Raw genomic sequence first — 27,468 nt, 5'->3', positions numbered from 1 at the left:
AGATAATTTTAGCTTAGCTTATACCATCCGTTATACATTAAATGCGCATTTGTAAACGTATTTTGCACACGCACGCACGCAAATTCGCAGCCGTAAAGGTCTTACGCGCATGCGTCAAAGAGACGCATGCGCAGAAAGTTTGTAGCTTTGAGGATCTGGATTATAGATCATTCCGGATTATTGGTGTCCAAATTAATGACTTTTGACTGTATTACTTTATGATAAATTACTTCAAAATCAAAGAAGAGAAGGGGGAGAAACTGTGTTACTGCTTTTTAACAGGTAAAAAATTCTTATCTCAACACACCAAAAGGCACACTCTTGTTTTAGGAGATTATAAAAATTCTGTTGTCATTCCCTTCTTTCCATCAATTAGCTATAAAGTTGCACGTATTGTACAGAAATTTAATTTTTGGGTCGGTTGTTCTCATCAATCAAATTCCGAGTTCCATACTCAAGGACCCCACTCCGGATTGGAATTCCTGGGGTGTTTACAGGATTCTTTGCCAGTGTGGTTTAATTTACATTGGTCAAACTAAGAAAAAAAAAAAACTTTTTGTTCTAGTTAACAACCCTAATTCCAATCCATCTTTGCCTTTAAAGAAATTATGTTTTAGTTCTGGTTTCATCAACAGATGGCGCCAGTAGCTTGACACATGTCCAGTCTTTCCTATCTAATCACTATATCTTATTTTGTTCATTTGCGCTTTTGCAGCTGATGATGATGGTTTGGTAAAACCATAGAAACTAGTCCTGTGAAAATTTGAAAATATAGCACTGATTTTTGTTGTTTGACTTCTAAATTAGAACTTGTCGTTAGTTGCCTAGCTCACGATTCATAGCCAAATATATATAGTGAAGGATAGCTAAATTTGATGATGATAACCGCAAATTTTGACAGTTTTCGGATATTGCAAAACAAAGGTGAAATTTTCAGTTCACAGGTTTTGAAAAGAAGTGTGGAAAAGCGGTAATAAATAAAGATAAATAATAAATGTAAAAGAAGTTTTTCACTGTGATGACAATGCTTTTCAATCATCAGTCAAAGTAATGAATATCGCGATCTGTAGTATGGTTCTAGATTCAGAAAATACCACTACTGATAGAAGACAAAAAAGTGACAGAGAAGTTACTGAAAACGAGAAAATTTCGATTGACAAGTTAGTCGGAATTTTCCAAAGAGCAGTTACAGGACTTCAATAACGTAACTGAACAAGAGATTATGTCTGTCTACAGAATTAAAGAGAAAGCATAAGCACCAAAAACGAAGCAACTTAAACAACTTACATTGAAAGAAATGTTTAATAAGGTAAACAAATAAATATTAAGCTTTCCTTTTTGTAAATTTTAATACGGTTTAGATCATATTTCATAAATCAAGGTATCATATTTTTAATTGTATAATTTCTGCATGCTTTCTTACTAGATTTAAACTGATGACCTAATATCCGGAAAAACCCAGAATCGTTGAAGTCCCAACGAGTCCGGATTTCGGACTTTGTACTTTATTGAAGAAAACTGGCATGTTATTTCCAAAAAAGTCTGATTTTTGTGTTAAAATACCTATATTGGACCAACGCTATATATAAATCTAATACATATCTTAAGTCGCACTTTCGAGATGGGAAGAACGCAAGTTGAATTTCGTTAATCAACTCAGTAGAACTGGAAATAGAGATCTGTCCCAGTTTTTTTTCGTAGTGTACATACTGACATAGTTTGTTATACAGCAGACCTTAAATCCTTACATTAGGGTTCTTAATATTACTATGTGATATGTCTTTGTCATATGCACAGCATACCTGTCCTATCATTTGATGATGTAATGAAGCTGATGCTATCACTTTTGTTGCTCTGCCTATCCTTTTTGCATTCACCAATTCAATATTTGTATCAGTGTGGCTTGATTTCATCTAATATGAGCACTGATTTATCGAAAAGATAATCCTCAGTATTTATAAATCTCAGTTTTTTCTCCGTCAAACTCTAGATCTAGCTCAAATAACTGCCATTTTTTTATAGTGCATACTAAAGATTCTGACACAAAGAAGCATTGAGACAACACTCAGCTCCAGTGCTGAAAATGCCTGCTGTTTTTCTTTTTCACAGTGCATCTAAATGACTTTACTACTGCATATGATTTACACATGCACTGCAATGCAAATTTACACAGCTATGCATGGTGCTATTTCAAGCCTTATTTCTTTCATGGTGTTGCATTTTAGATAGCTAGCAATGTGAAATATAATTTTTTTAACATATGTTGAAATTTTTAAATATGTCATATTATAGCTTTTTATTCTAGGTTTCCGACATCCTACTCCAACTACAGTTTCTAGGACAACTAGAGTTTTAAACACTTTGTTAGGGATTGTAGCTAAACCCCATAAAAGGTAAATTATGATCTAAAATAATATTATTTTATAGGGATCTTTCACAGATTAAACTATTTTGCATTCGTAAAATTTTTATTCCAGTGTAGGTTTTAATTGTGTATATATGCCTTCTGTACTAATTAATTCTTCTCTACATCTCTCTAAAATAAATGCATTGAAATTTGTATGGAGGAAAATCATGCATGTATGTACTTTATTAAGGATTGATCATAATGCAAAATTTTAAAGATATAAAATTAAATTTTATTCAATATTTTATGAGCAATGAAAATTACACATTACATACATGCAGTGAAAGCCTATAAGCAGGGTTCATACAGTCCTTAAGACTCCTTAAAAGTCCTTAGGTGTTTTGGAATCAGTTTCTGGTCCTTAAAAGTCCTTAATTTTGTCCAAAATCATCAGAACATTCTTAATTTTGATCATCTGAAATTTGTCTTGTTTTTACGCCTGCTGTTTTGAGTGGGAATTAACATTTTGGAGGGATATTTTTGGTGATTCACTGACAAATATAATTATCTTTTGAATGGGTTCATGGGTTATAATTTGTTCTTATTTCTAATATAAAGGGTGGGATACTGGAGTTTCTGAGCAAAGAGTCGAACATAAGTATTTCAAAAATTAGGGAAGGAGAGTGTGGAAGAGTGACTGCAGTGCCACTCCTCCTGAACTACAGTACCAACAGAAAAGTTGGCTTTGCGGTTGTGAGATAAAAAAATGCTCTGTTTTGCTTTATGTTTGGAGGTGATGTAACGTGGACAAAAGATGGTTTCAGAAAATGAAAGAATAAACTGAAAAGCATGAGGAGTCAAAGAAGCACATTAATAATGTAGTTTCACTGTCAGTTTTAGGAACCATTAATATTAAGGAGTAACTTAGTGAGGGATACAGAATTTCAGTCAATGAGCATAACATAAAGGTTAAAAAGAACCCTGAAATTTTGTGCAAAATAATAAACTGCATTTTCTTTTGTGAAAATTTTAAAACTCCCTTACATGGACATGATGAAAAAGACAATTCAGTAAATCCAGGCGTATTTAGAATACCAGTAAATTTTGAATCTAAATTAGATTCAGATTTGAAGAATCTCTTAGAAACTAGTGCAGTCCTCAAATGTGTTTCTGATACCATTCAAAATGAGATGCTTGACTGGCTATTTCAAATCTACCATGGGAAGATAAAGACGGAAATTAGAAAAATTTCTGTAGTTTTAAAGGCTGATGACACAACAGATGTTTCGGAACACACTCAAATGGTCTCTGTTCTATTCTATGGTATGTATTGAATGGAGAAATATTTGAGCGTTTCAGGGGATTCTTTATTACTGATAACCAAACTGCAGATGGCATATCAAAATGTATTTTAGAACAATTGGACATAATCCTTCAAGGAAATCAACAAAAATTGATAGCTCAGACATTTGATGGTGCAAATGTCATGTAAGGCAAAAAAAGCAGGAGTTCAAGCAAAAATAAAAGCAGTTTATACTAATGCACATTTCATTCACTGTTATGCACATCAACTTAATTTAATAATGAAAAATGCAGCAAATATTTCCCGAAATGTGAAAATATTTTTTTCTAACATTCTGACTATTCCAACATTTTTCTCAAGATCACCGCAACATATGTCCATTCTAAAGAAGCATATGGACATTAGCATTCCACATCCTTCCTCCACAAGGTGGAACTTCAACATACGAACCATAACAGAGTTCATGAAAATTTACAACCTTTAAAAAATTATCTTACTGAAATTCAGTCACCATTAAATACAAATCAAACTATTGCAGAAGCAACAGGAATTTTAAAATACCTAAATGATGATAATTTCAAGTTTTGGTTAGAGCTTTTTTATTAGATTTATGCCTCTTGTTAAAATAATATACAACCAAATGCAATCCAGAGTAATTAGTGTGTTTAAAGTTAATTAATATGTATATCAAATTTCAAAACTGCTATTTTAGAATTAAGAAACTCAAAGTACTGTGAGAATTCTTCAAAGACACTGATGGCAGAAGCTAAGGAAATATGTGACTTCATATATATTGATATAATAGGCAGATATTCTTCCACTAAACACGTAGCAGCTGCTAAATTGTTCAACAAGAAATGCTTCGCTAGGTTTAGGAATGAACATCCTACAGAAGAAATAGTACTGACCACTGAAGCATATCCAATGATTGTCAAAGAAAAACTTGAAACTGAAGTATTCTGTGTAGGTCTGATATTCAGAGGTACTGCAAATTAATAGAGCTACTGAAATTTATCTTGGAAAATAATCTAGATCAGCGGTTTTGTGTGTTACCTTTATTTGTTAAATATCATGTTCTTCTCACTTAAACCATAAAATTTAATTCAACAGCAATATCACAAAATATTTAAAAAAGCATATCTTTAGAATTTCTGATACGCATTCTTGCACGATGAAATTAATTTTTTTTCCATACAATGTTGCCGTTTCTCGCTCTGAAATTGCTGAGTTTCTTAATTAAAAAAAAACGTTAAAGGGTTATAAAATATGAAATCGATAATAAAACAAATTCCAAATTAGGGCTTCCAGGTGCCCATATTCTTATGGAGGACTACGTTATTCAAAATTTGATAGATACCATTGTTTTATCACAGTGCAAGAAACATACATACATTTATGCAGTTTGTTCACTATTTAGTTACTTTAAATACAACACAGGGTGATAATATTTGGTGGCAACAATTTGAAAAGTGAAAAGGTCATTTAAGTTTTCAACGCAAAATGCCAAGATGAAGTTAAGATGTTCTGGGCTAATGCCCTTTGAGCTAGAAAGAAAGAAAGAAAATCTGAATTGAACAAAGTTCATTATGCGAAATACTCACTGTGTTTTATTTTTTGAGTAAGTGTCTCTTCTATGAAATTTGCCATTTCATGAATTCGTCGACTTACTGTATCATTTGATAATGAAATATTATTAAGTTCATTAGTCGCTTTTTCGTTGTATAATGTTAAAACGATATCTTTATCTGGTAATGAAAGGTGTTCTTTAATAGTATGGGCCTACCCAGTCTTATCAATTATTAGGCTTACCACATAACTAGCTTCCAAAGCTTTTTCACTTGAAGTAACAAAACCTTTTATTACTTGTCTATTTTTGAACTCCCAAAATTTCCTCTTAAAATATTCTACAGATTTATCTTTTAAATTAGAATGAATCGAGATGTCTTTTTAGAAACGATAGTTTCATACTTTGACTCGATAACAGTTCACGTCACACATTCAGGTTGAGAGTCCGTTCATCTCTATTCTAAGTAAACTCAAATGATAAATAACTTTCATTATATTTTCTATAAACAATTTTTCTTCTGTGTATTCTTAGTGCTAGTAGATTGTCCTGCATCCATGACTTGGGAATCATCACTTTTCCGCTTTGTCACTATTAGACATTTTTCCATTTTGAAAATCTAGGTTTGTTTTATTATTTTTTCACAAATATTTAAATGCACAATATATTGCGAGTTCTTCAGAAACGGACAACGATACGATATTCTCAAATCGTGTAGAAAAGTAGGGAATACAAAGCAACAAGAAGACAAAATACCTGCTGTTAGAAACAGCAAACAGATGTAAAAAATTTTTCTCATTGAAAGTGGAGCAACATGGACCTGGAAATGGTGACATAAAGTACTGACATGCTAATAAATCGGTAAACTCTAAGAGAATTAACGAGATACTATTATCTTTTTTATAGGAACTTATTCTTATTTCCTGTTAAATACAGCATCCATTTCTATCACTATGTGGTATTTTAACTTCTTTTTAAAAACATCATTTATGGCAAATTTTGTTATGTCCTAGGCTAAAAGAATATTTAAGTGAAGCGTACAAGATGGAAGAGCCATGATAACTGCCATGCAGACAGATCATTCGCCTCTTGTTAAAGTCCGTAGGCAGCTATTGACCTCGAACAAAGCTCGGATCGCATAAATTTACGAGTGTTAGAAAGGAAACTTAATCAGGATGTTGGGGTTTTAATTTTTGAATTAAATAGTTAAAAATACTTTGCTTCTTTATGTACCACCTATTTTTCTCTTGCATACCACCAGTGGTACGCGTACAACCGGTTGAGAACGCCTGATCTATATGATGTTCTTAGTGAAATTACGAAACTGATAAAAACTCTCTTGACAGTTCCCATGACTGCATCAGAGGCAGAACGCTGCTCTTCAACATTGAAAAGAATGAAAATTTTTCTAAGAAGCACTATTAATTTGGAAAGACTAAATGCGCTTGCAGTGCTTTCAATAGAGAAAATTTTTTTCAGTTGTCATCCAGATATCAAATAGAAAATTATTGATTTTTTTGCACAAATTAAAACAAGAAGAATGGATTTCATTTTTAAATGAACAGATAAAGATTGACAATTTAGGTTATTTAGGTGACAATTTAGGTTAAAGTAATTAAGAAATTTTTTATTTTGTTCTTGTAAGATTTTTTGAAGTTTCAAAATAAATTTCTTTTTTAAACATGTTTGTTTTCTTTTACACAATTTTAAAACAAAAGTTAAAATTTTTGTCTATAATACTTTTTAAAAGTATGAAATTTTTATGTGAAAGCTCCATAAAAGAGGGATAAAGAAGGATGTTTTAAAGGGTTTATAGGTTTCTATTTTTTCTTTTAATTACTATTCTGTTACTAAACAAGGGTCTTATGTATTTTCAATGTCGTCATGATAACCTCATGATGTAAAGACTTTTTACTTTTCTAACAGTAGTTCCTTTACTTCCTTTTTGTACCTTTTCCTGTAATTTTAAATTACAATATTAAAATTTAACTTTATGGATTTTTCTACTCAAATCTACAGAACAATTATTAAAAACTTTTTGTCCACTTTTTAAACACCTTTTTGAGTCTGATATTTTTAAAGAGTAATTGATTCTAAAATTTAATTAAAGTTTTAAACTGAATGATGTTCTTTATTCCCATTTTTGTTTTAAAAGAGTCAGAACTTACTTTAATTTCTTTCAATTAATATACTAATCTTTTTCTTTGTCAAAATTAAAAAATTTTCATTGAAGTATTTCAAAGTTTTTCTTTTGGTTTCAAAATTCCATCTTTTGTTCCAAATTTTAGCCTTTTCAGCGTTTACTTTCTCGCCAAGGTTTTTTACTTTCGCCAATGGCAAGCCTGAAAGTCACTACAGGCGTGATATTCTATTCCTAGCTTCGATTGATATCTAATGAAAGTGCTCAAGGTTTTTAATTACTTATTATGAGTTTTAATTAAGTTTTATAATTTCTCTAAAGTTTAGATTCTTTGGATTATATAATATATGTTTAAAGGTAAAATTTTGATTTATATTTTTCCCTGAAGTATTTTAATTTTTACTCTTTATTTAAGGTACAAGAATCTAATTAGAATTTACTTTGTTTTTTTTTTCTTTGGGGAATGGCCAGAATTTTTGGTGGACTATTATAATTAAAATACATTGAAATAGTTCATCAGCTAATTCTGGATACAGAAAAGAAAGGATTTCTGTAGAAAAGAGATTTCAATTGATTTCAATGTTCCTTATCCCTGATGCATTGGCATTGAAGTTAATTAAATTCCTTTTCTTTTATGCTCTTTTTTCTTAAAATTTAATTAAAATATTTTTGAATTTGGGTATTGGTTGTTTAAAACTTTTGGTTTTTACATTTATTAAATTTGTTGTTGCATGTATAAGATTATTTGAAATTTATTAATTATGAATTTCAAAAATTTTTGGTCTTTGTGAAATATTAAATTTCTTACTTTATGTCTTTAATGATAATTTTAAGCAGCTTAAAGCAGGAAAATACTAGGCATGTTTATATTTTGTTTAAAAAAATTGTTTTGTATAATATTATATTATAAAACTTTTTTTCCTGTTAGCTGAAATTTTTATTAATTAAGAATAAAGTACAATACTTTTAATATAGCACAATACTTTTTACTTTCTATTAAATTGCAAAGCTGCCAAAGGTTTAAATATTGGGCATTGTAGTTATATATAGGACATTAATTATTGAAAATATTTTGCAATAAATTACAAATGTATTTTTCCTGTTTGACAAATTTTGTCATGGCCAACTACTAAGAAGTATATTCCAAAACAGAGTATCTATAACTGAAAACCCTTATTAATTAATCAGATTAAAATTTTCTTCAGAGATTTTTGCAATTAAAATAGCAATTTACCAATATTTAAAAAAAGCATGAAAAAATTGTATTTTAAGAAAAAAATTTAGCAATTCTGTTATTGAAAAGGGCTGCTAATTCAATACTATATTGTATTTCAAAAAATAAAGAAAGGTCTGTAGTAACAAAATGTATGCTTTTCCCCAAAAAATGCAAACAATAGATTTGCCAATTTATATGCATTTCCAAAATTTCACAAAAATCCTCTCAAATTTAAATTTATTGCAAATAGTACAAATAAATACAAAAAGAATTTTGATTATATTTTAACAAATCTGCTTAAATAAATATGTAATTTTGTTTTTGATAAAGCTTATAAAAACTAATGTTAGAATCTTAAAAGCAATTTGCAAAAAATTGAAAAAAATTAAAAATCTAAAAATTTACAATATCAACTGCTGTGACTTTGGAAATTCATACACGTCTCTCCCTCTTAATGAAATTTGTGAATGTCTTCTTGAGCTACCAAATTTTTTCCTGGATATGCAAAAATGAAAAGATTATCTCTATTTCTCACTTATCAATAGCTTTATCAACCATGCAAACATTCTTTACCTACAAACAAAAGGTATTCCAGTGAGAAGTTCTTATTTAACTCTCTTATGTAACCTCTATATTCTAAAGAATATAAGTTTCTACACTAAATTTGAACACACATTGAAATATATTGATGATATTGTTAAGTTCAACAATAATAATCTTATTGAAATTAGCAACATCTACCCCAACTGTTTAAATAAAAACCAATCAATTGTAGATTAACTGGATCTTTAGCGTTTGAAAGAAGTAAGACTATTTGATAAAAGAAAGAGAATTCAATTTTTTAACAATTAAACTTATAAATCAGAACACCAACATCTCTAGAAAGTTTTAGCAAATACATTTTTAACCAAATTATCAGAATTAAAAAAGTATGCACAGAAATCAAACAATAACAACAAGGATTACTTTTTACTAAAATTTTATAAGGAAATGAAATTCCAATTAACTTCATAAACAGTCTTCTAAAAAAAGCTAGTGTAGTCTACAGCCTATGAAATTTCTTAAAGTAATGAACTTTTTATCTGAAAGCTTAAATAGAGAAGGATGTTTTAAGTTATTTTTATAATATATTTGTATTACTTCACACTATTTTTTTTTTTTTTTTTTTTTTTTTTTTTTACTGCACTGCTATTGGTAGAGGGCCTACTCTATTCTAATTCGTCATGACAAGCCCATAATGTGAAGACTTTATTCTTTTCTAACTTTTTTTTACCCCTTTTTCTTACTTTTCCCCCCCCCTTACGTTGCTTTCCTATTCTAAAAAATTGAAAATTTCCTGTTTTTAATTCACCTTTTTTGGAGATTTCAGCATTGGCATCTATTTTTGAATGTATGTCTTTTGTCTTTATTCGCTGAATGCTAAGTTTTGAAATCAAGTTCTCTGTTAATTATTTTGTATTACTACATTTTAATTTCAGTAAAATGTATCTGATTATTTTTCTTCTTCTTTTTTATTGTACACTGAATTTATATATGGACTTGTTTTTGTATATTTCTATTTCATTTTTGGAATTCCTCTGCATAGAGAAGGCAGTCGGAATTTTCGGGTGAACTGTTATAATTAAATAATTTAAGATGGTTCATCAGCTAATTTTGGATGAACAGAAGTGCAGTAGTCCTTTGGAGGGAAAGATTCAGTTAAATCTGACCTTACTCCTCTTGATAATGTTGAATTAGATTTCATCGCATTCCTCTTTCTGTATATTTTTTGTATTTTGAATTTGTAGTTTACAGTAATTCTTCTGGTTTGGAGACAGTGGTCGAGATTTTTTTACATATTTATAGGGAATTTTGGGTTTTACTAGTTTTGAATTTCATTTCTTTCACATCTTTTTGCTTCACATCTAAATTGCTTACTTTTTATCTGTAACTGATCAATTTTTTGGCAGCATATTGAACGGAAGTAGTAATGGGATAATTTTGTTTTAAAATAAGATATATTTTTAAAACTTCTGAGAAATTAATAGTTTAACCAGCAGTCATTAAAGAAAATCTGAATCTTATGTTAGTGAGAGGTGCTAGTTATTATGTCAGAATAGTTTGTTTCATAATATTTTAATGTTTATTCAAATAACATTCATTAATTATTTAGTTGTAAATTCATAAATTTAAGAAGTTTTTAAATAGTTTTTTAATATAACATGCTGTTATGACTGAAATATTATAAACCAGTGAATGTCATACAACCTTTTTAATCTGTTAATTTTTAATATATATTCCATTTTTATTTCAGGGACAAATTTGAAGTCACCCCTGAAAGCGTTGCTTATTTAGCAGGTGAGTTTAAAAATTTTTTACATTATATGCTGCATATGGTTTTAAAAAAAATCTGAAAGCTTTCAGATTTTATTATTATGCCCGGAAGGCGGTATTTCCCCCCCCCTTAAACATTTACATCGTTTGCTGGCAAAGTGTTTAAAAAAAAAAAAAAAAAGCCTTCAAATTTTTATATCATGCCCAAAGGTTCCCCCATCCCCCATTTACATACGCATTTCGAGAGCATTTGTGCTAATGTCTTTTTGGACTAAAAATAATAAAAAAACAGCATGTCTTCAGAATCTTCGTTAGACAGTCTAGTATGCTGGAGATAAATCCCCCCCCCCCAATTTAGTGTTGTCATTGCTTGCTTAGAAATGGTTGAGTCTGTTAATAAAAAAATTGTTAAAGCTTTAAAAAATATGAAATGGCCAATAATACAAATTTGGAATTCCAGGTGCTCATATTCGTTTGGAGAAGTATATTATTCAAAATTTGATGGCTGTAGGTACTGTTGTTTTTTCACAGTACAAGAAACATACATCATGTAGATTCTTCATATTTAATTTCTTTTATTATAATACAGGGTGATAATGTATGGTGGCAACAATTTGAAAAGTGATGCTACGCTTTTAGTGATTCAGCACAAAGTGCCGTTTTGAGACTAACAGCCTTTCTAAGCTAGTGCCCATTTAGGCTGAAAACAAAGAAAATTGAATAAATTAATTTCCTACCATATTTTAATAATTTTTATTTTACAAAAATTGTTATTAAGTATGGCAAACAAGTACTGTATAATAATTGTATACTTTTTGCTTACAGGAAAGAAAAGTGTATTTTTGTACTTTATAGTTGTTAAAATTAAATATGTATTAAATATTTTTAATGTATTTTAAGGGATATAATTATTAAGGTTTCATTTTGTATGTATAGTAGGACTTTAGACATCTTGAATGGTTATAACCCAAAATATTCTGAAAATCAAAAAATCCAATGCTATTGGGCACTTTTGGGGAGGAGTAGGTACATAATATTTTTGCACGTGATGATATATATTTTTATCATAATGCAGTTGACAGAATTTTCTATTTTCTTTTACAATGTCTTATTTCAATAAATTATGCAATTCAAAAGTAAAGTATTTTTATTTTTATAAAATGTAATGTTCAATCCATAAAACAGCTTTCAAACTGCAAAATAGAAACTAAAGATTAGGCCTGTAGTTAATAATCAATGAGATTGTACGTTGGAACTGTATCTAGAGAGTCAGTGGCAGCTCTTGAATCAGTATACTGCCTTTTAAATAACATGTCACTAATTGTGTGGAACTTTTGTTATTATTTTAATGAATTTAATGTATGATGGGATGTTTATTTTAGGTCATGATAATTGATTCATCTCTTTAATTAACATGTTATAGTAAAAAAGTTTCAAAATATTAATATAAGGGATTTGTTATAAGCTATAATGCACTGATTTTTTCCCCCTTATTTGTGAGCATTAACTAAATCTGCTATACTTTCTTTGGCTTATTTTATCATAAGAGGTATTTTCTTGTTTTCCAAGAGTTCTAGTCAATGGCTTAGCTAGAAGGAGCAGTGCTTCCAGAGCAGCACATTTTGAGACATTATTTTTCATGTGAAACATATTATAATAATCATCTAAAGCAGAATAAAGGAATGGAATTTTTTGTGTTACGATAATACTTACTATGGTTGTCCACCTGTGGAGAGGCCTTTGTGAATGACTAAAGTTCCGCATTAAGGGGTCAAAAGGGAGAACTTGCTCAATATTCGTGTTACAAAAGGGACACTAATTTGTATTCTCATTACACATGTAAGGTAAATCATGAAAACGCTTGTGTGGCCAGCCTGTTCTTTGGGATTTGATTCTGCGTCAGATTACCAATGTTCATAGTCTTATCCATTCAATCCCCGAGAAAGGTTCAGAATTACAAAATGCTGAATTCCCATACAAAATTGAGTTGATTTTTTTTTTTTTTTTTTTAACTACTAGGCAGAATATTTAAAGAAGTCTCAATATGATTTCAACAGTTCCTTGTTCCACCAATTTTTTTTTTTGATGAAAAATATGAATGTTAGTTAAATTATGAGCACAGTGATGTATATGAGGAAGAATTCCTCATTGAAAGAGGAATACTTCTAAGTTTTATTTCTATTACTCCTGTGAAAGATGAAAGAGAACTTTGAGTTTTCGCAATTTATTCTAAAATATGCAGTTCCAAATATTGCATTTCCTCACAATTACTGTGAGGGATAATTCTTCTGAGAGGAATTTTCGTAGATACAAATCTATTGAAAAGCATTTAAAAACTTTAAAATGAATGAAAATCTTATGTTTAAAAAATCTCACTATACTTTCTCCAGAATAGCCATTGGATTAATAAAAAAGAACCCTTCTAAAACGTTATCAACAATTTTGCTTACAGAAAACAAACAAATGAGTCTTTAAATATTGGAATCAAGACTTTATTTTTAGAATTAATACATAACTTTATTTCCCTATTTGTTGTTTTGACATTTTATAAAACTTTTGGTGTGTTTTAAGGTCAGCAAAAGCTTGAGCTATGCTATTGGTTCTAATAATCAAGAAAATTCTAACTTTGACATCTGTTTTCATTTAATTGCATTTTTGATTAATTGAACTGTATGATTTTTTTTGGGGGGAGGAATTGTTTTCTTCTTGAGATCTGATTTGTTCAATGATTCTGCTTGGAATTCAAGACTTAACTCATTTGGTTAAACTTCTTTTACTTAAAATGAATATTTTATCCTAAATCTATTTAACAGTATGAATTGCATTATTTGCTGTCTCTGAAATGAATACTTATTAAACTTATTAGTGATAATTTAAATTAAATTGTGTGCTATTTCTAGAGTGATGGGTTAATTATTTTTTATGATGAATGAATATTATAAATCCAATTATCAACTATGTTATTTATATTTTATTCTGTTTCTAAATTTATTTTTTCATATATGTAAAATAAACATTTATTGGCAGTAGTAGAAATGATATACAGAGTGATAAAGTCACTTTTCTTCTTTTTTGCTTAAAATGAGCATTCTAGCTTAAATTCAAAACCAGTTATTCAAATTAGCTTATCTTATTTATGAAGTGCTTTGCAATTTTCGTTACTTGAATTGTAGTCATCAAATCTGTTAGAAAGATTCTGAACGTTTGTATCTGGAATTTTTGCACTACATTTAGTTGTGATTGCCATTTTCCCATGAAACTTTTAAATAAAGATCATTTCATTTTATTTATGTATCAGATTAGATTTTATTTTACTAGTAATGTATTAACTATCTTCATATTTAAACCATTACTAACAGATGAAATTATGTATTTCGTTGAAGTTCTGAATGGTGTTCATGTATCACTAGAGATTATTTTACTAGTTGAAGCATTCTTTTATAAGGACAAAAAAGCTTCCAAATTAATTATCCAGTTACTTTTTAATAATTGTATACTTTGTGCTTACAAAAGGGAAAAGTGTACTTTTATATTTTGTAGTTGCTACAATTAAATATTTTTGTAGTGTATTGTAATAATGTTATAAATATTAAGGTTACATTTTGTACATATAGTAGGACTTCAAACATCCTGAATGATTATAATCACAATTATTCTGACGTTCAGAAAATCTAGTAATTAACTGAGCACTTTTTGGGAGGAGGAGTAAGTATGTAAGAGCAAAATTATAATGTAAAATGAAATTCTAATTTTAATTTGGCCCTTGACTCTCCAATTTAATATGTCTAATTCTCTTTTCTGCCATAAAATTAGTACATGAATCTCTCTATACTGCATGATTTCCAAATTAATCCTTGTCATATGATCTTGCATACTTCTACTCATGTAAGCACCTACTTAAACCTTAAACACTTTAGTCAGTCATGAAAAGGCAAACCAAAACCATTCTGAGGACCATAACATCTTTATTTCTCTCCCACTTTTTTTTAAAGTATCCCTACACACTCCTACATTGTGCTGTGCCATCTTGTCGAGCTAACTTGTTACCATTCACCTCCGTCTTTCATCTAGAGTATTTGCCATGAGATGTAAAAAAGTTACAAATGTGATTAAAATGAGTGCACAGATTGCACTCATAATCAAGATGTTCTTCTCAAGAGTTGTATAGTCCAGATAAAGAGTATGTAACTACGTAGTTATGCCATCATCATCCTAAACTCAGTAGTGATTGAAATTATCTGTGTCTTCTGCATTGAAATCATTGTACTTAAATATATGTATGAGAGAAGTATGTGTAAAAGTATGTGTGAGAGAGAGATAAAAAGTATCTAAATCAAAATTCTAATTTTAATCTGTAATGGTCCCTTAATTTCATTTGGATAGTTCCCCTTTTCTAATGCTAAAAGATGCAGTTAATTTAGAACTGAAAGTTTAAATTTGCAACCAAAGCCTCTTTCCTTCTCAAACAGGCATCCATCTTGGATGAGGACACATTTCACTTCTGCTCTCTTCAAAATTATATTTTAAGTGGTAATGGCTTTGCATTTAAAAAGGTTCCATTTGACAAAATGAAACAGCATATTTAATTTAATAACATTAAAACATATAATTTAACTCAGAGCAGAATATCACTCCTACAAATACAATTAGTGAGCACCTCACCCTTCCGCAGCAAACATTCAGCTAACTTAAATCTAATGACCTTGCAGTAGAAGAGGCAAAACATGCTAAGCACGGCTTGTTGATCGCCAGATACAACTCTTCCATCACAAGCTTGATTCTATTCATAAATCAAACACCAATCTGGAAACCAAAATCGAGTAGCTGTTTGTGATCTATGAGAAAAGGAAAAAAAGTCTACATACATTTAAACATTTTACTCTAAAATTCCTGTCACAGTTAATATAAATATTTGCAATGAAATACCTACAGTTGTACATCATTTTGCTAGGTAAACATAGATGCACGCATTTTTCCTTCACTTCACCTAATGATTCCAAATTTCTTATAACAATATCTTACTTCTTAACAAAAGAAAACAAGTTGATATCCTCTATAAATATGTTAAAATATACCCATGCAAATATTAACCAATGAAGAAAATAAAATTGAGCTTGCTACTATAAAGATCATTAATGAAAATGTTTTCAAAATTTTTCTCCACACTACTTAAACAGGTATATAATTTTATTCTACACAAAAAAATTTCCCTTTTATTTCAAATTATATAAATACCTTATTTGCACAAAATTGTAAAATTATTAAAAAAAGATAAATTGTTTAATAACTAATTATACTAAATGCTTGGTGATGTAAGTAACATTCAAATTTTTTTGGCTGGAATCTTCATTAGGTACATTTCTTCTGGAGCAGTGTTCCATTTATAAATTATACTTCTGCAGTGCTGTGACCCATCATTGCAGTCCGGATGAGTGTGAAGCATTTCTCACTATAAGTGCTATTAGATTATGATCGTTCACAATTTTCACACTAAACCAAATATCCATGGTTCAAACTTTTTCTATTCTTATACTGTAGCATAAACTTCATGCTCTATATTCAGCCTCCTTATTTTGATAGTTTTTTACTCGCGTAACACATGGAATTTTTTTTTTTTTTTTTTTTTTTTCTTTCTTTTCTCCTTTGCTGTGCACCTGCTCCACCATGCGATGCATCCAAATGAATGACAAACAGATCCTGGAGTGATCATCGCTCCTTTCTGACTAATGAATTTCTCTCCATTTGAGTATTTCTGGTTGCTTCTTTTTCATGAGTTCCATGAATGGGTAAGTAATCTCTGCACACCCTGAGATATAATTGTGATAGTAATTACACAATCCTAAAAGACTTTCGAGATGGGTCTTCTGTTTCGGCATTTCCAGTTTCTTGATTGTCTTTAATTTCTTGGGATATGATTGATGTTTCCCTGACCTGATATTGTGTCCTAAATATTTGTTAAAATTATGCAAAAAAAAAAAAAAATTATTTTATTTTATTTATTTATTTATTTTTTTTAATTGATAGTTAATCCAAGCGATTAGTGAAGACTTTATCCAGACCTTCGAGATGAGTGTTAAAATTGGTAGAAACTATAGCAATGTCATCAATGCAGGCTCTTGAAAATTATTGAAATTCTTTCAGTGACTTATTCATTCTCTCTGGAATGTTGCTGCTTCACATCAAAGAACAAAAGTTGGTACTGATATTTACCTTGATGAGTTTTGAAGGATGTGTAGTCTTTGCTTTGTTCTTCCACCAGTATAGCCCAATATCCTTTGAGTAAATCCAATGTCGTTGAGGCATTTGCTCTTTCTGTAGTGTGCATCAAAACAATGCCATTTTCCATCGGAAAACTATCTGGCTTTATGACTGCATTCAATGATCTATAGTCTACACACAGTCTTGTGTTTCCATTTTTCTTGCTAACAAAAGTCTTCGGGAATCCTGTGGTTGTAAGTTTCCCCCCCCTCTCTCTCCATATTTGGTATTAGACTAATTCTGTGAGCTTTGGCTATTTTCAGCTTTCCACAGAATAATGCTTGATGTTGATTAATAAGAGAAATTAATTTTCTTCTTTGCTGGGAATTTAAATTTTCAAAGTTCAGATTCTTATCTATTTTTAAATCTTCTATGGGGTTGGAAAATCTTTTCTCCAAAAAGTTTTTAAATTGCAGTGTGTTCTAAATATTTTATAAAGAGTTTTCGCTGTAGTCATGGACATTTAAATGCTTAGCTACTTCTTCCTAAGATCTATGATTCAAGTTATAAGGTATTTCTCGTGCCTTCTTAACGAAGCTTCGTGGTATAGTGGTCTGTACATAATTGAGAGGTCCATGGTTCAATTTCTGGTGAAGGCATTGCAAAATTTTCATTTTTCTTGCTTCCAAAAAAATCTTAGTGTCTCTACAGTGTACAGTGGCGCCCGAACTAAAAGAGTGTTGGATGATGATTCTCCTCACTCAGGATTTGGCGATTGGGTCCCCTAAAAAACTCCAGTTGCCTTTAAAAGGGGAGGTATATAAGATATTTCTCCCACCTTCTTAGCGAGGCGGCGAAGGCGTTGCAGAGTTTTCATCTTTCTTCCATCCAAAAAATTCCCAGTGTCTCTACAAAGTTTCTTTCATGAACATTTTGGTTTTTGAATATTAAAAATTATGCTAGGGAAAGCATAAAAATTTTAGAGAGGATTAGGTGGGCCATAGCACAGAAAAGGTTGGGAAACATTGCTCTAAGTAATCCACTACCAGTTCACTTAAATTAAGTGGTATTGGTATTTCTCCCGACCATTAAGACTTCAGTGCTGCTAAAGGACTTCTTAGTTGTCTTCTGTACATCAGCTGAAATGGTAAAATTCTGGTGGTGAAGTTTGGTTCTTCCCAGTAAGCTAAGAGTAAGTATGGGATATGCTTATCTGATTTCAAAGGGTCAAGCCTCGTTTCCATTAGTGCGTTACCGACATGTAGCATATTGGGAGAAACACATTACACAAATGGACAACAGTTTACACTATTGCATTACACTTATGAAAGTTCGATGGTCAGTTGCATTCATTGCCACCAGATGTCTGATTTAACTTATGAGATTCGGACACTTAAAATGCTTAAATTCAATGTTATTGCAAAATTTTAGTTCTGTTTATAAGCTGTGAAAGTAAAGCAAGTTAGCAACTTTTAGACAAGTAATGTTATAATGCATATTATTATGAACATCTCTAATTGCATAGAAGCTGGAGTAAATTTTAAAAATTTCTTAGTGTTTCTAGAAGCCTTAAATATTAACGAAATAATATATAATTAAAACTAAAATGTACTGTTACTGCAAAACAAATAAAAAAAGATTAAACACATTTAAAAATAGCTGGTACCTAAAATATACAGAGCAGCTGTAAAGAAAGGTTCACAATATTTAAACAAAATTTGCTATGCTTGTATACCGTTGACTGCTTTGTGAGATTGTATATTTTTAAAATATGCACAAATTTGGTGACAAAACAGATAGTATATAAAATTTTAGCATCAATTTCTTCAGTGTCATAGCTGGATAATTTATTAGAAATCTAAGTTTGTTTTAAAATGCACTGTGCACAGTTATATTTTATGCATAATCCATAAAATATTATTTTTAATTTATAAATTTTAAATTCATAGCTTTTTATAGAAATAAAGATAAGCTTTTTTGTCTTTATATATGTATACATACCTAAGGTAAATAAAATGGAAATATTTATTTAATTAATTAATTCCTGTGCTTCAGCTGGAGAGGACTGAATTTTAAAGCAATTATTATAAGTTTTTAAAAAATGTTTTATTAAAAATATTCAGTGCATTAATACTGTCTCATGTTGATTGGTATTGAAAGTTTAGAGTTGGAAACATCCCAAAGTCTCATCACATGTACGTACATACATTCACATAAAAGTTAAATGGAAAAATATATATATATATATATCCAATTTACCCACTACAACTTTTCTTGAATGGAAAGCTGCACTTATAAAAGAATTTCAATGTTTGCTATTCAAGGCGCCTAATTTCAACTCTTTACACAATAAAAAACGCCTGGAGGATCTCATTCAAAAATTGCAACATAACTTTATCATCACGAAGATTGACAAAGCAAGCAACAATTTTAGTATTATTTGACAACACTTCTACTACAACCTTCTGCATAAAGAGTTAAATAACACTTGCACTTACCAAAAAATAACTTCCAGTACTCAGATTCTTCTAAATAAATTTAAAGCACTACATAAAAGACTTAAAATACAACCCCAGAAATATAACAACAGGTTTGCAAATCTCTATGCCTTACCGAAATTTCATAAGTCTCCAATTAAATTCAGGTTCATAGCTAATAGTACTAAAAGTTATCTCAAAGAAATAGATTATCTCTTTGCGCAAAAACTTCGTATGATTCGTGAACTAATCAATAACTATGATTTTAAAGGTTTGCATTGCAACTGGATGATCTCTAGTAATGAACAAGTTCTTAAAACTCTGAATTCACTTCAAATAGAACATATCCAATGCTACGACTTTGAAAACCTTTATACATCTCTACCACTCGAAGAAATTTTTACAAGTTTACTTGCTCTTCCAGATTTATTTCCACAAATTTCTACCATTCTCAGCAACGAAAAATGGCAGCTATTCCTTACCAGCGTTCTCTTCAATAATTTTATTCAATTTGACAATTACATCTATAAACAAGTTCAGGGAATACCTATGGGCGGGAATTTTTCAACTTCAGTTTGTGAATTATTCCTGTTCACTAAAGAACTAACCTATGTACGTTCACTCAGAACGGAAGAAAGTCTCTTTTTCCAACACATCTATAGATATATTGATGATGTCATAGCATTTAATAACTACAACAAAATAGAAAATGCTAATATCTACCCTGCTTGCTTAAAACTTAATAAAACCAATACAGAACAGCATGATGTAGTCTACCTTGATTTACATATTATTGATTACTGTTTTATTAAAGTTTACGATAAAAGAAGAGAATTTAATTTTTCCACACTTAAACTCACTAACTGGAGTTCAAATATTTCCAAAAGAGTAATAATCAACACAATTTATTCACAGCTACTTAGAATGAAAAGAATTTGCAATACTGCGGAACACTTACAAGAAGAAATACTATACTTCATAACTATTTTAAAAAGTAACCAAATACCACATAAAATAATTAAAAATTCCCTTACCAAAGCTGGCATTAACCTTACCTAATTATAGATTTTTTGAGTTAGATAATGATTTTTTATACCTAAAGCTACGGACGGTTTAAGAAGGATGACTAATTCAGAGAATCTATTGTAAAAATGTACAGAAAATTCTTGTTTATTCATTCCCTTTCCTCCAAAAAAATTTTGGCACTTTAATCTTAAATACTATTATGTACATATTTTTAAATTTAAATTTCTTTAGTGGCCAATTTTACTGCTTTTATTAACAAATCGGGCTTTTTTCATTTTTCATAGTAGCTTGATCGCCCGCTAGCTTGAAGAATTACGACTTTTTTAACAAATTACTGTTTTTTCCTTTTTCTCATGCTTTAATGGCCAAGTTTTTATAGTTTTAGCTGAATTTGCCATTTTCACTTCGAAAAAATTTTTTCCATCCTACTACAAGCCCAGCGCCATTTTTTCAGCTCTTCACACAGGTTCCGAGGTTTCCGGCCCCCTCCGATAATAGGAGACGAGTTACAGATAACGAAAATCACTTCACATTGGCTAAACGCCCACAACACTTCGCTCCCCCCTACGTACGTCATCCAAAATAAGACGCTAGAAGTTAGCAGCCATTTTTCTGCATGTTTTCAGAGGGACAGCTTTACATCGCCAAAGGTCAGTTTTTTGTTTCTTTTGTTACAACTTTTTCTTGGTCTTAGCAAGACTCACTGAGTTGTTCTTTTCTCAATTTTTTATTTTATATTGATTATTAACTACAGGTTTTCTTACAGTTTTATAAAATCTATTTTTTAAAAATAAAATTGTTAATCTTTAAGCTTGCAGGCCCAGCCCGAAAGTATTTGTATTTTTAGGACTAATAGCTCATCGCTATTTATTTCGTTTTGATTTTAATTTTAGACTAGATTTAGAAAGTTTGATTTTGATTAACATATTTTAACACCTTAATGTGTCATTCTGAGCGGACGCGTCAGGAAATTGGAACAGAGAATTGAGACTATTAAAATTTCCAAGACACTTTGTCAAAAAAAATTTGTAGCGAAAAAGTTTCAATTGTCTGTTTCGGCGACACGCGTAATGAGGTTAGCTTGATTCGACGTTCAAATAAATGAAATTTCCCTTGAAAAGCCTGTTTGGATGTCGAATTGGGCTAATTTACCATTTTCCGCTTACTTTTTAACTTTTTCTGTTTTTTAATTTTATTGTATTTATGTTTTACATGTCTAATGATTTGCTTTTCATGTGTATTAATTTTTGAAAACGTCTTAAACCTTTTGGAGCAGCAGCTCTTGGTAACTTTTAGGCGAGCTTTCTACAATTTTTATTTTTTACTTATTGTGCAGCATATTGCGCAAGATGTTTTCTTGACCAAAATTGGTTTTTCAAAAATTGTTATTACTGCTTTGCTTGATATATATATATATATATATACAGGGAATATACTTTAAATTCATATTATAACTTTCAAAATAAATTCTTGAGGGGAAAATTTAAAATAAATAAGAGCATAAATAAAGCATATTTAATACACATAAATAAAGCATATGTAATAGTAGAAATAAATTTTAAAACACAAATATAAATCAAATTGGAACACGGAGCTAAGAAAGTTGCAAAGAGTGCGAGATCCAAACTCATGATCCCAAAAGTCAAACTTCATTACCTTCAGCTTTACCACTATGCTATAACCACACTAATGTGATTTGCAATTTTCGCTTATATAGATCATGGAGTAAGTGAATTCTAAAACTAAATTTTTTGGTCTTATTTCAGTGTGCTATCATCTAAAAAATTCACCAGAGTTTGTTCTTCAGCTTCTAGGAAATTTCTTACAAAAAACATTATTTTTTAAAGTGCAGTTCTGATTGAAGTTAAATGGTTTTCTAACAATATATTCCGTATGCTTGCAAATATATGTTATCCAAAAAGATAATATTTATAAATAGAGAAATACAAATTTAACATACCCTTTAATGCATTAGAATATTTAAAAGGCTATCAAATTTAATTTATAATTAATATTTTTAGTTTTTACCTGTTTCAAAAGAAAAAAGTAACAAATCTTTTAATGCCACATCTGATTTGCTATAGCAGTTTGATATAGTCAGACGTTCATTTTTATTAAAGGTAAATGTGTATGCAAAACTAGAAAATAATTGTCAGGACAAATTTTACTATTTCATAGACTTGAAATGATATTTTTTGTGCCTGGTTTTCTTGACAGCAATCACTGCTCTCTGCAAACTAGTACTGTAGTTGCAGTTATCTTATTTTTCTTACCTTTTTTAAAATTAACTTCAGCTGATTGCTGTCTTTTTCACTATGCAGATTTCTCACTATAATATTAATTAAAAATAAGTATTTTTAACAAAACATTCTTTCACTAAGCCGCCAGCGTTGATTGCTACTTCTGCCACCATTAGTTTTTAGTGACAAACATGATTGCTCCTTTTTTACCATGTGATCCCAATGCATCCACAGATATACGGATAGAAGTTCAACATAGTTGAACTTCATCCATCCATCACCGCACATCAACTAGATTGCAGATGTCAATCAAAGTGAATTCATTCACTGATTGGAGAAATGCATACACACCGCAAAGCATACACAGTAATGGAAATGGGCCTTCAGTTCTGATGACATGTTGTAACATTTGCTTGAGGAATTTGTTCCATCTTTCCACTAATCCATTTGAAATGCTGTAAGTAGGTGTGGAGAATCTAGGGTGAGAACCTAGTCTTTTCTGAAATTCTGTAGTTAATTTTGAAACAGAACTGCTTCTGTTGTCACTTGTTATTGTATTAGGAATTCCTGTTCTTATAAATATCTTCAGAATTCCATTGCAAGCTGCTTTTGCTGTCAAACTTTTCATTGGGATGCTTCTAGCCATAGGGAATGTTGATCTACCAAGCATAAGATGTATTTGTGTTTTCTAGCAGAAGGAGGTTCAATAGGTCCAAGTATATCAATATTCAAAACTTTGAAAGGTAATTCTGGTCTTCTAATAGGTGTGATAGGAATCTTGTCTGATTGCTTTTTTGGAACTCTTCAACTGACAATTTTTGAACTGTTTTGAAAAAGTTTTGAAGTCTTGCACTAATCTGGGCTCCCACCCAAAAAAAGTCAATATTGGATCCTCTTCTCTGTTTACTGATTCTAAGATGTGGTCCAAAAATGGAATTAGGGCTAATTCCAACACCTATATTCTTCTACTAATAGGAATTACCAATTGAAAAACAGTCTGCCATAATATTTTTTCTTGTGTAAAAGGTGATCAATAAATAAATAGCTCTCCTTTTCCTCTTCAACTAACTTCTATGTCCATATGAGTGACGGACAGTTCCGTTACACTCTTTGTAGGTTTTCAGCTGCTGATAAATCTGTGATTCAATTGGTGCTTGCCTTGTTCCCTCTCTTCTCTTTGGTTTTATCCTCCAAAAGCATTGGCAGAAGGATCCTTTTTTTCTCCTTTGTTTGCATTTTAGCAAACAGACAAACAAAGTTTTCCTCTTCAGAATTATTTATCCTTCTAAAATGTTGATATTTGATTCTTCTGCAGGATTAATCAGTAGTTTGTGTATTTATAGAGTTATTAAACAAGGTTTATTTAGCTTATCAGTCACTGCAATTAATGTGTCCACAAAATTAAATAAATTATTTCCATAATTCTTATAATATATAGCTACACAGCACACTTTTGCTTCAATCAGCTGTCCGAAAGCAGGTGTTAGTATGATTTCACTCTCTTTTCTGTTTTCTAAATCTGGAATGAGTGAGGAATATGTGATCATTATCTATGTTCCAGAGTCTAAAAGGTTCGATTTTCTTAGAGTTTTTGGTTGGATAACACTTTCTTCGAATTCAGTTCATAGATAGGTGAGTCTACTTTAGCTACTGTGGCTTCTTCTCTTGGTGTTCTGTATGAATTTCTATAAGTTCTGGGATCATTCTTTTCATTTATCTTTACCGTAGTTTCTTCCTCTCTTCTTTTGTCTGTACAATCTCTTGTAATGTGTTGGTAGCTTCTGCAAATATAACATTCTTTTCTTCCTGAGTATTTATTCTCTTCTCATGTGTGGGGGAATGTATTTATCTTGTATACATGTTGTATTCATGAATTTTGGCGATCGTTTAGTTTAATTTCAGACTTCGTCGAAAGAGTTTCATTTAACTGTGAAATAGATATCACATTCGTCAGTTAATTCTTGCGACTTCAACCATTTATTTCCTTGATGTATTGCAATGTGTGCTGCTGTTTCTCTGTCTAATTTATCAGAAAGAATTAATTCCTTGAGTGTTTTGAAATCTACTACATTTCTTGATTTACAATAATAGTCCCACTTGGCTGCTGATGAAGCAAGTTTAATATGCATTTTATTGAAACAGCATTTATCTCTTCTATAGTTTCCTAAGCAGGCCTGAGGAGTGGATTGATATTCCTTTAGGATGAGAGTTTTCACTCTTCTTAATTTTGCAGATCTTCTTCCTTTGTGTAGACAAGGACATTATGAATCTTTTTCTCTAGTTTCAATAGTATTTCTACTTTGAATTTTTCTGGAACTTTCTTGTGCATGCTCTTTCAATAGAGTCAAAATGTACTTACAGTCTCTTTGATACTGGTATAGTCAATGTTTCTACTTCTTTGATTAGCTTCTCAAAGAAAATTTTTATTCCTCCACCAGTGTTCGGAATTGAAGGTGTCAGACTTCTACTTCCTCTATTTGAGTTGCTCAAATGTTTGCTAATTCAATTTTTTGTTCTCTTTCTATTCTAAATCTCTTTTCTTCCATTTGTATTCTTTTGATTTCATCTTTTGTTATTCTGTTCTTCAATGTAGTAATCAGAATTTCTTTCACCAAATCAGCATCTTCAATATATTCTTGCTATTCAGGAATTTGTGTTTCAGTTCTGCAAGTTTTAAATTTGTGGTTGTTTCTTCACTAGTTTCCTATAACACAGTTACCAAATCCTCTTTCTTCATGTTTCTAAACATTTTCTTTTCTTTTAAACTTATCCAACTTCAGAATTTAATAATTCTTGTGCTTCTTGTTCCGACTCAGAAATACGAACTTCTTCTAATGTGTGATCCTATTTCCATTTTCACTGCTCTGAGCTGTGGTTCGATCTTTAAAAGTGTGTTGTATTGGCTTTGTTGTTAAAAAGGCACCATTTGACAAAACAAAACGGAATATTTATAAAAAAAATATAAATAAAAATAAGAATATAAATAAAAATCAAAGCATATAATTTTACTGAGCAGAATATCACTCCAAAAACATACAGTTAATAATAAGTACCTGACTTTTCTGGGGCAAATATTAATTTCACTTAAATCTAGCAGCCTCTCAGGAGAAGAAGCAAAACACTGCAAGTGCACCTTTTTGATCAGCAAACAATCACCACATATTACAGGTACCGATTTAGTTCTTAAAAGTTATTTTGTCGCCTTTCATATGTGTGTCAGTGAGAAATAAAAGGCAATATTAAGCCTACTATAATTGCCTCTTATTGCATCTGCATGGATTCAAATATTACTGTGTATGGATCAACATTTATGCAAACAGCTGTTCTATATTATTAGCTGAAAAGGGATGTTAGTCCCAAATGGGATATTAGTCTCAAAACAGCATTTTGCGTTGATCACTGGGAATGGCATATCACTTTTCAAATTGTTGTCACCAAATGTTATCGCCATATATTATATTTAAAGAAATTAATAAAGAATCTGCATGAATGTATGCATGTTTCTCTCATTGTGAAAAAACAACAGTTCCTAGAGCTATCAAATTTTGAGTAACGCAGTCTTCCACCCAAACATGCGTACCTGATAGCCCAAATTTGGAATTTGTTTTATTATCTATTTTGTTTTCGTAAATTTTTAACTAATTTTTGATTAACAAACTCAATAATTTTGAAGTGAGCAATGGCAACACTGTACAGGAAAAAGCATTTTATCTCCAGCATGTTAGACTGTCTATAAGAAATTCTAAAGATATGCCATTTTTAAATATTTTGTAATTTTGCTGCTGAATCGCATTTTCTGTGGCATAAGTGCCAAGAATGTGATATTTAATAAATAAAGTAAACACACAAAACATTAATAAAAAGACAAAAAAAATGCTTTGTGTGTCATTGATATGATGATCTGACAGAAGACTGAAAAATAGAAAAATGTATGCCAACACTTAACATTGTATTCGGAATTCTAAATGTGTGTCGCTATGCCACTTTTAAAATTTTTGTAATTTTGCCATTGAATTGTGTGTGGCATAAGTGCAAAGAAAATAAGAAATTAAAGCTAAAAAGACAAAAAAGTGGGGTTAGTAAGAGTGTGTGTAACAGCAGACTGGTAGACTGTGAGCTTATTTAGAGCATAAAAAACATTAACAAACCCTTTGGGTGGCCGTTAAAATCTGAAACTTTTCAGATTTTATTATTATATGAAACTTAAAAAAAAAAAAAAAAAAAAAAAACTGTTACAAATTTTTCCAAAAAAACTAATAAATATAAATCAAACAAAATAACTTTAAAAGGTAATGAGATTATAGATAAAGATTGCTTTAAACACGCTTTCTCAAAGGAGGAAATGTGTTAAACATGCTTTCTCAAAGGAGAAAAATGTGTTAAGTTGTTAATAATTAAGTTAATATTTCTGAAATTGTTCAAGACACGGTAAAAATGGGGAGGGGGAATGTGATTTTTAAGAAAGGCAAATAATAAAAGTCAAACTGCCCTAATCTTTTAATTCTTAAATTATGCTTTTCAGATTGCGAAAATCTGTTTTTTAGTAATTTTGATTTCATTGATGATATTTTTAATTTTTTGAATTTATCCTTCATTTCAAGATATATTTCAACAGGCAAACTGTTTCAGTTGCTATTTTTAATA

At 30.2% G+C, this 27,468-nt stretch overlaps 1 protein-coding gene across 3 annotated transcripts in view; it reads left to right on the top strand.

Moving 5' to 3' along the window:
- Nucleotides 1–27,468, top strand: part of Nf1 (neurofibromin 1) — a 400,961-nt gene that overhangs the window by 337,206 nt on the left and 36,287 nt on the right. For all 3 annotated transcript variants that reach the window (XM_085820392.1, XM_085820391.1, XM_085820393.1), the window contains exons 50-51: nucleotides 2,306–2,393; nucleotides 10,864–10,907. In XM_085820392.1, the coding sequence (XP_085676518.1) occupies nucleotides 2,306–2,393; nucleotides 10,864–10,907 (132 nt within the window). The remainder of the gene's footprint in view (nucleotides 1–2,305; nucleotides 2,394–10,863; nucleotides 10,908–27,468) is intronic.

Source organism: Stegodyphus dumicola, chromosome 7 (assembly GCF_044657685.1).
Source record: "Stegodyphus dumicola isolate Sdum_Otavi_A_Nest chromosome 7, ASM4465768v1".
Taxonomy (NCBI): Eukaryota; Metazoa; Arthropoda; class Arachnida; order Araneae; family Eresidae; genus Stegodyphus; species Stegodyphus dumicola.
The sequence above is the reverse complement of the archived record's forward strand: the minus strand, read 5'-3'. Positions and strand labels throughout refer to the sequence as shown.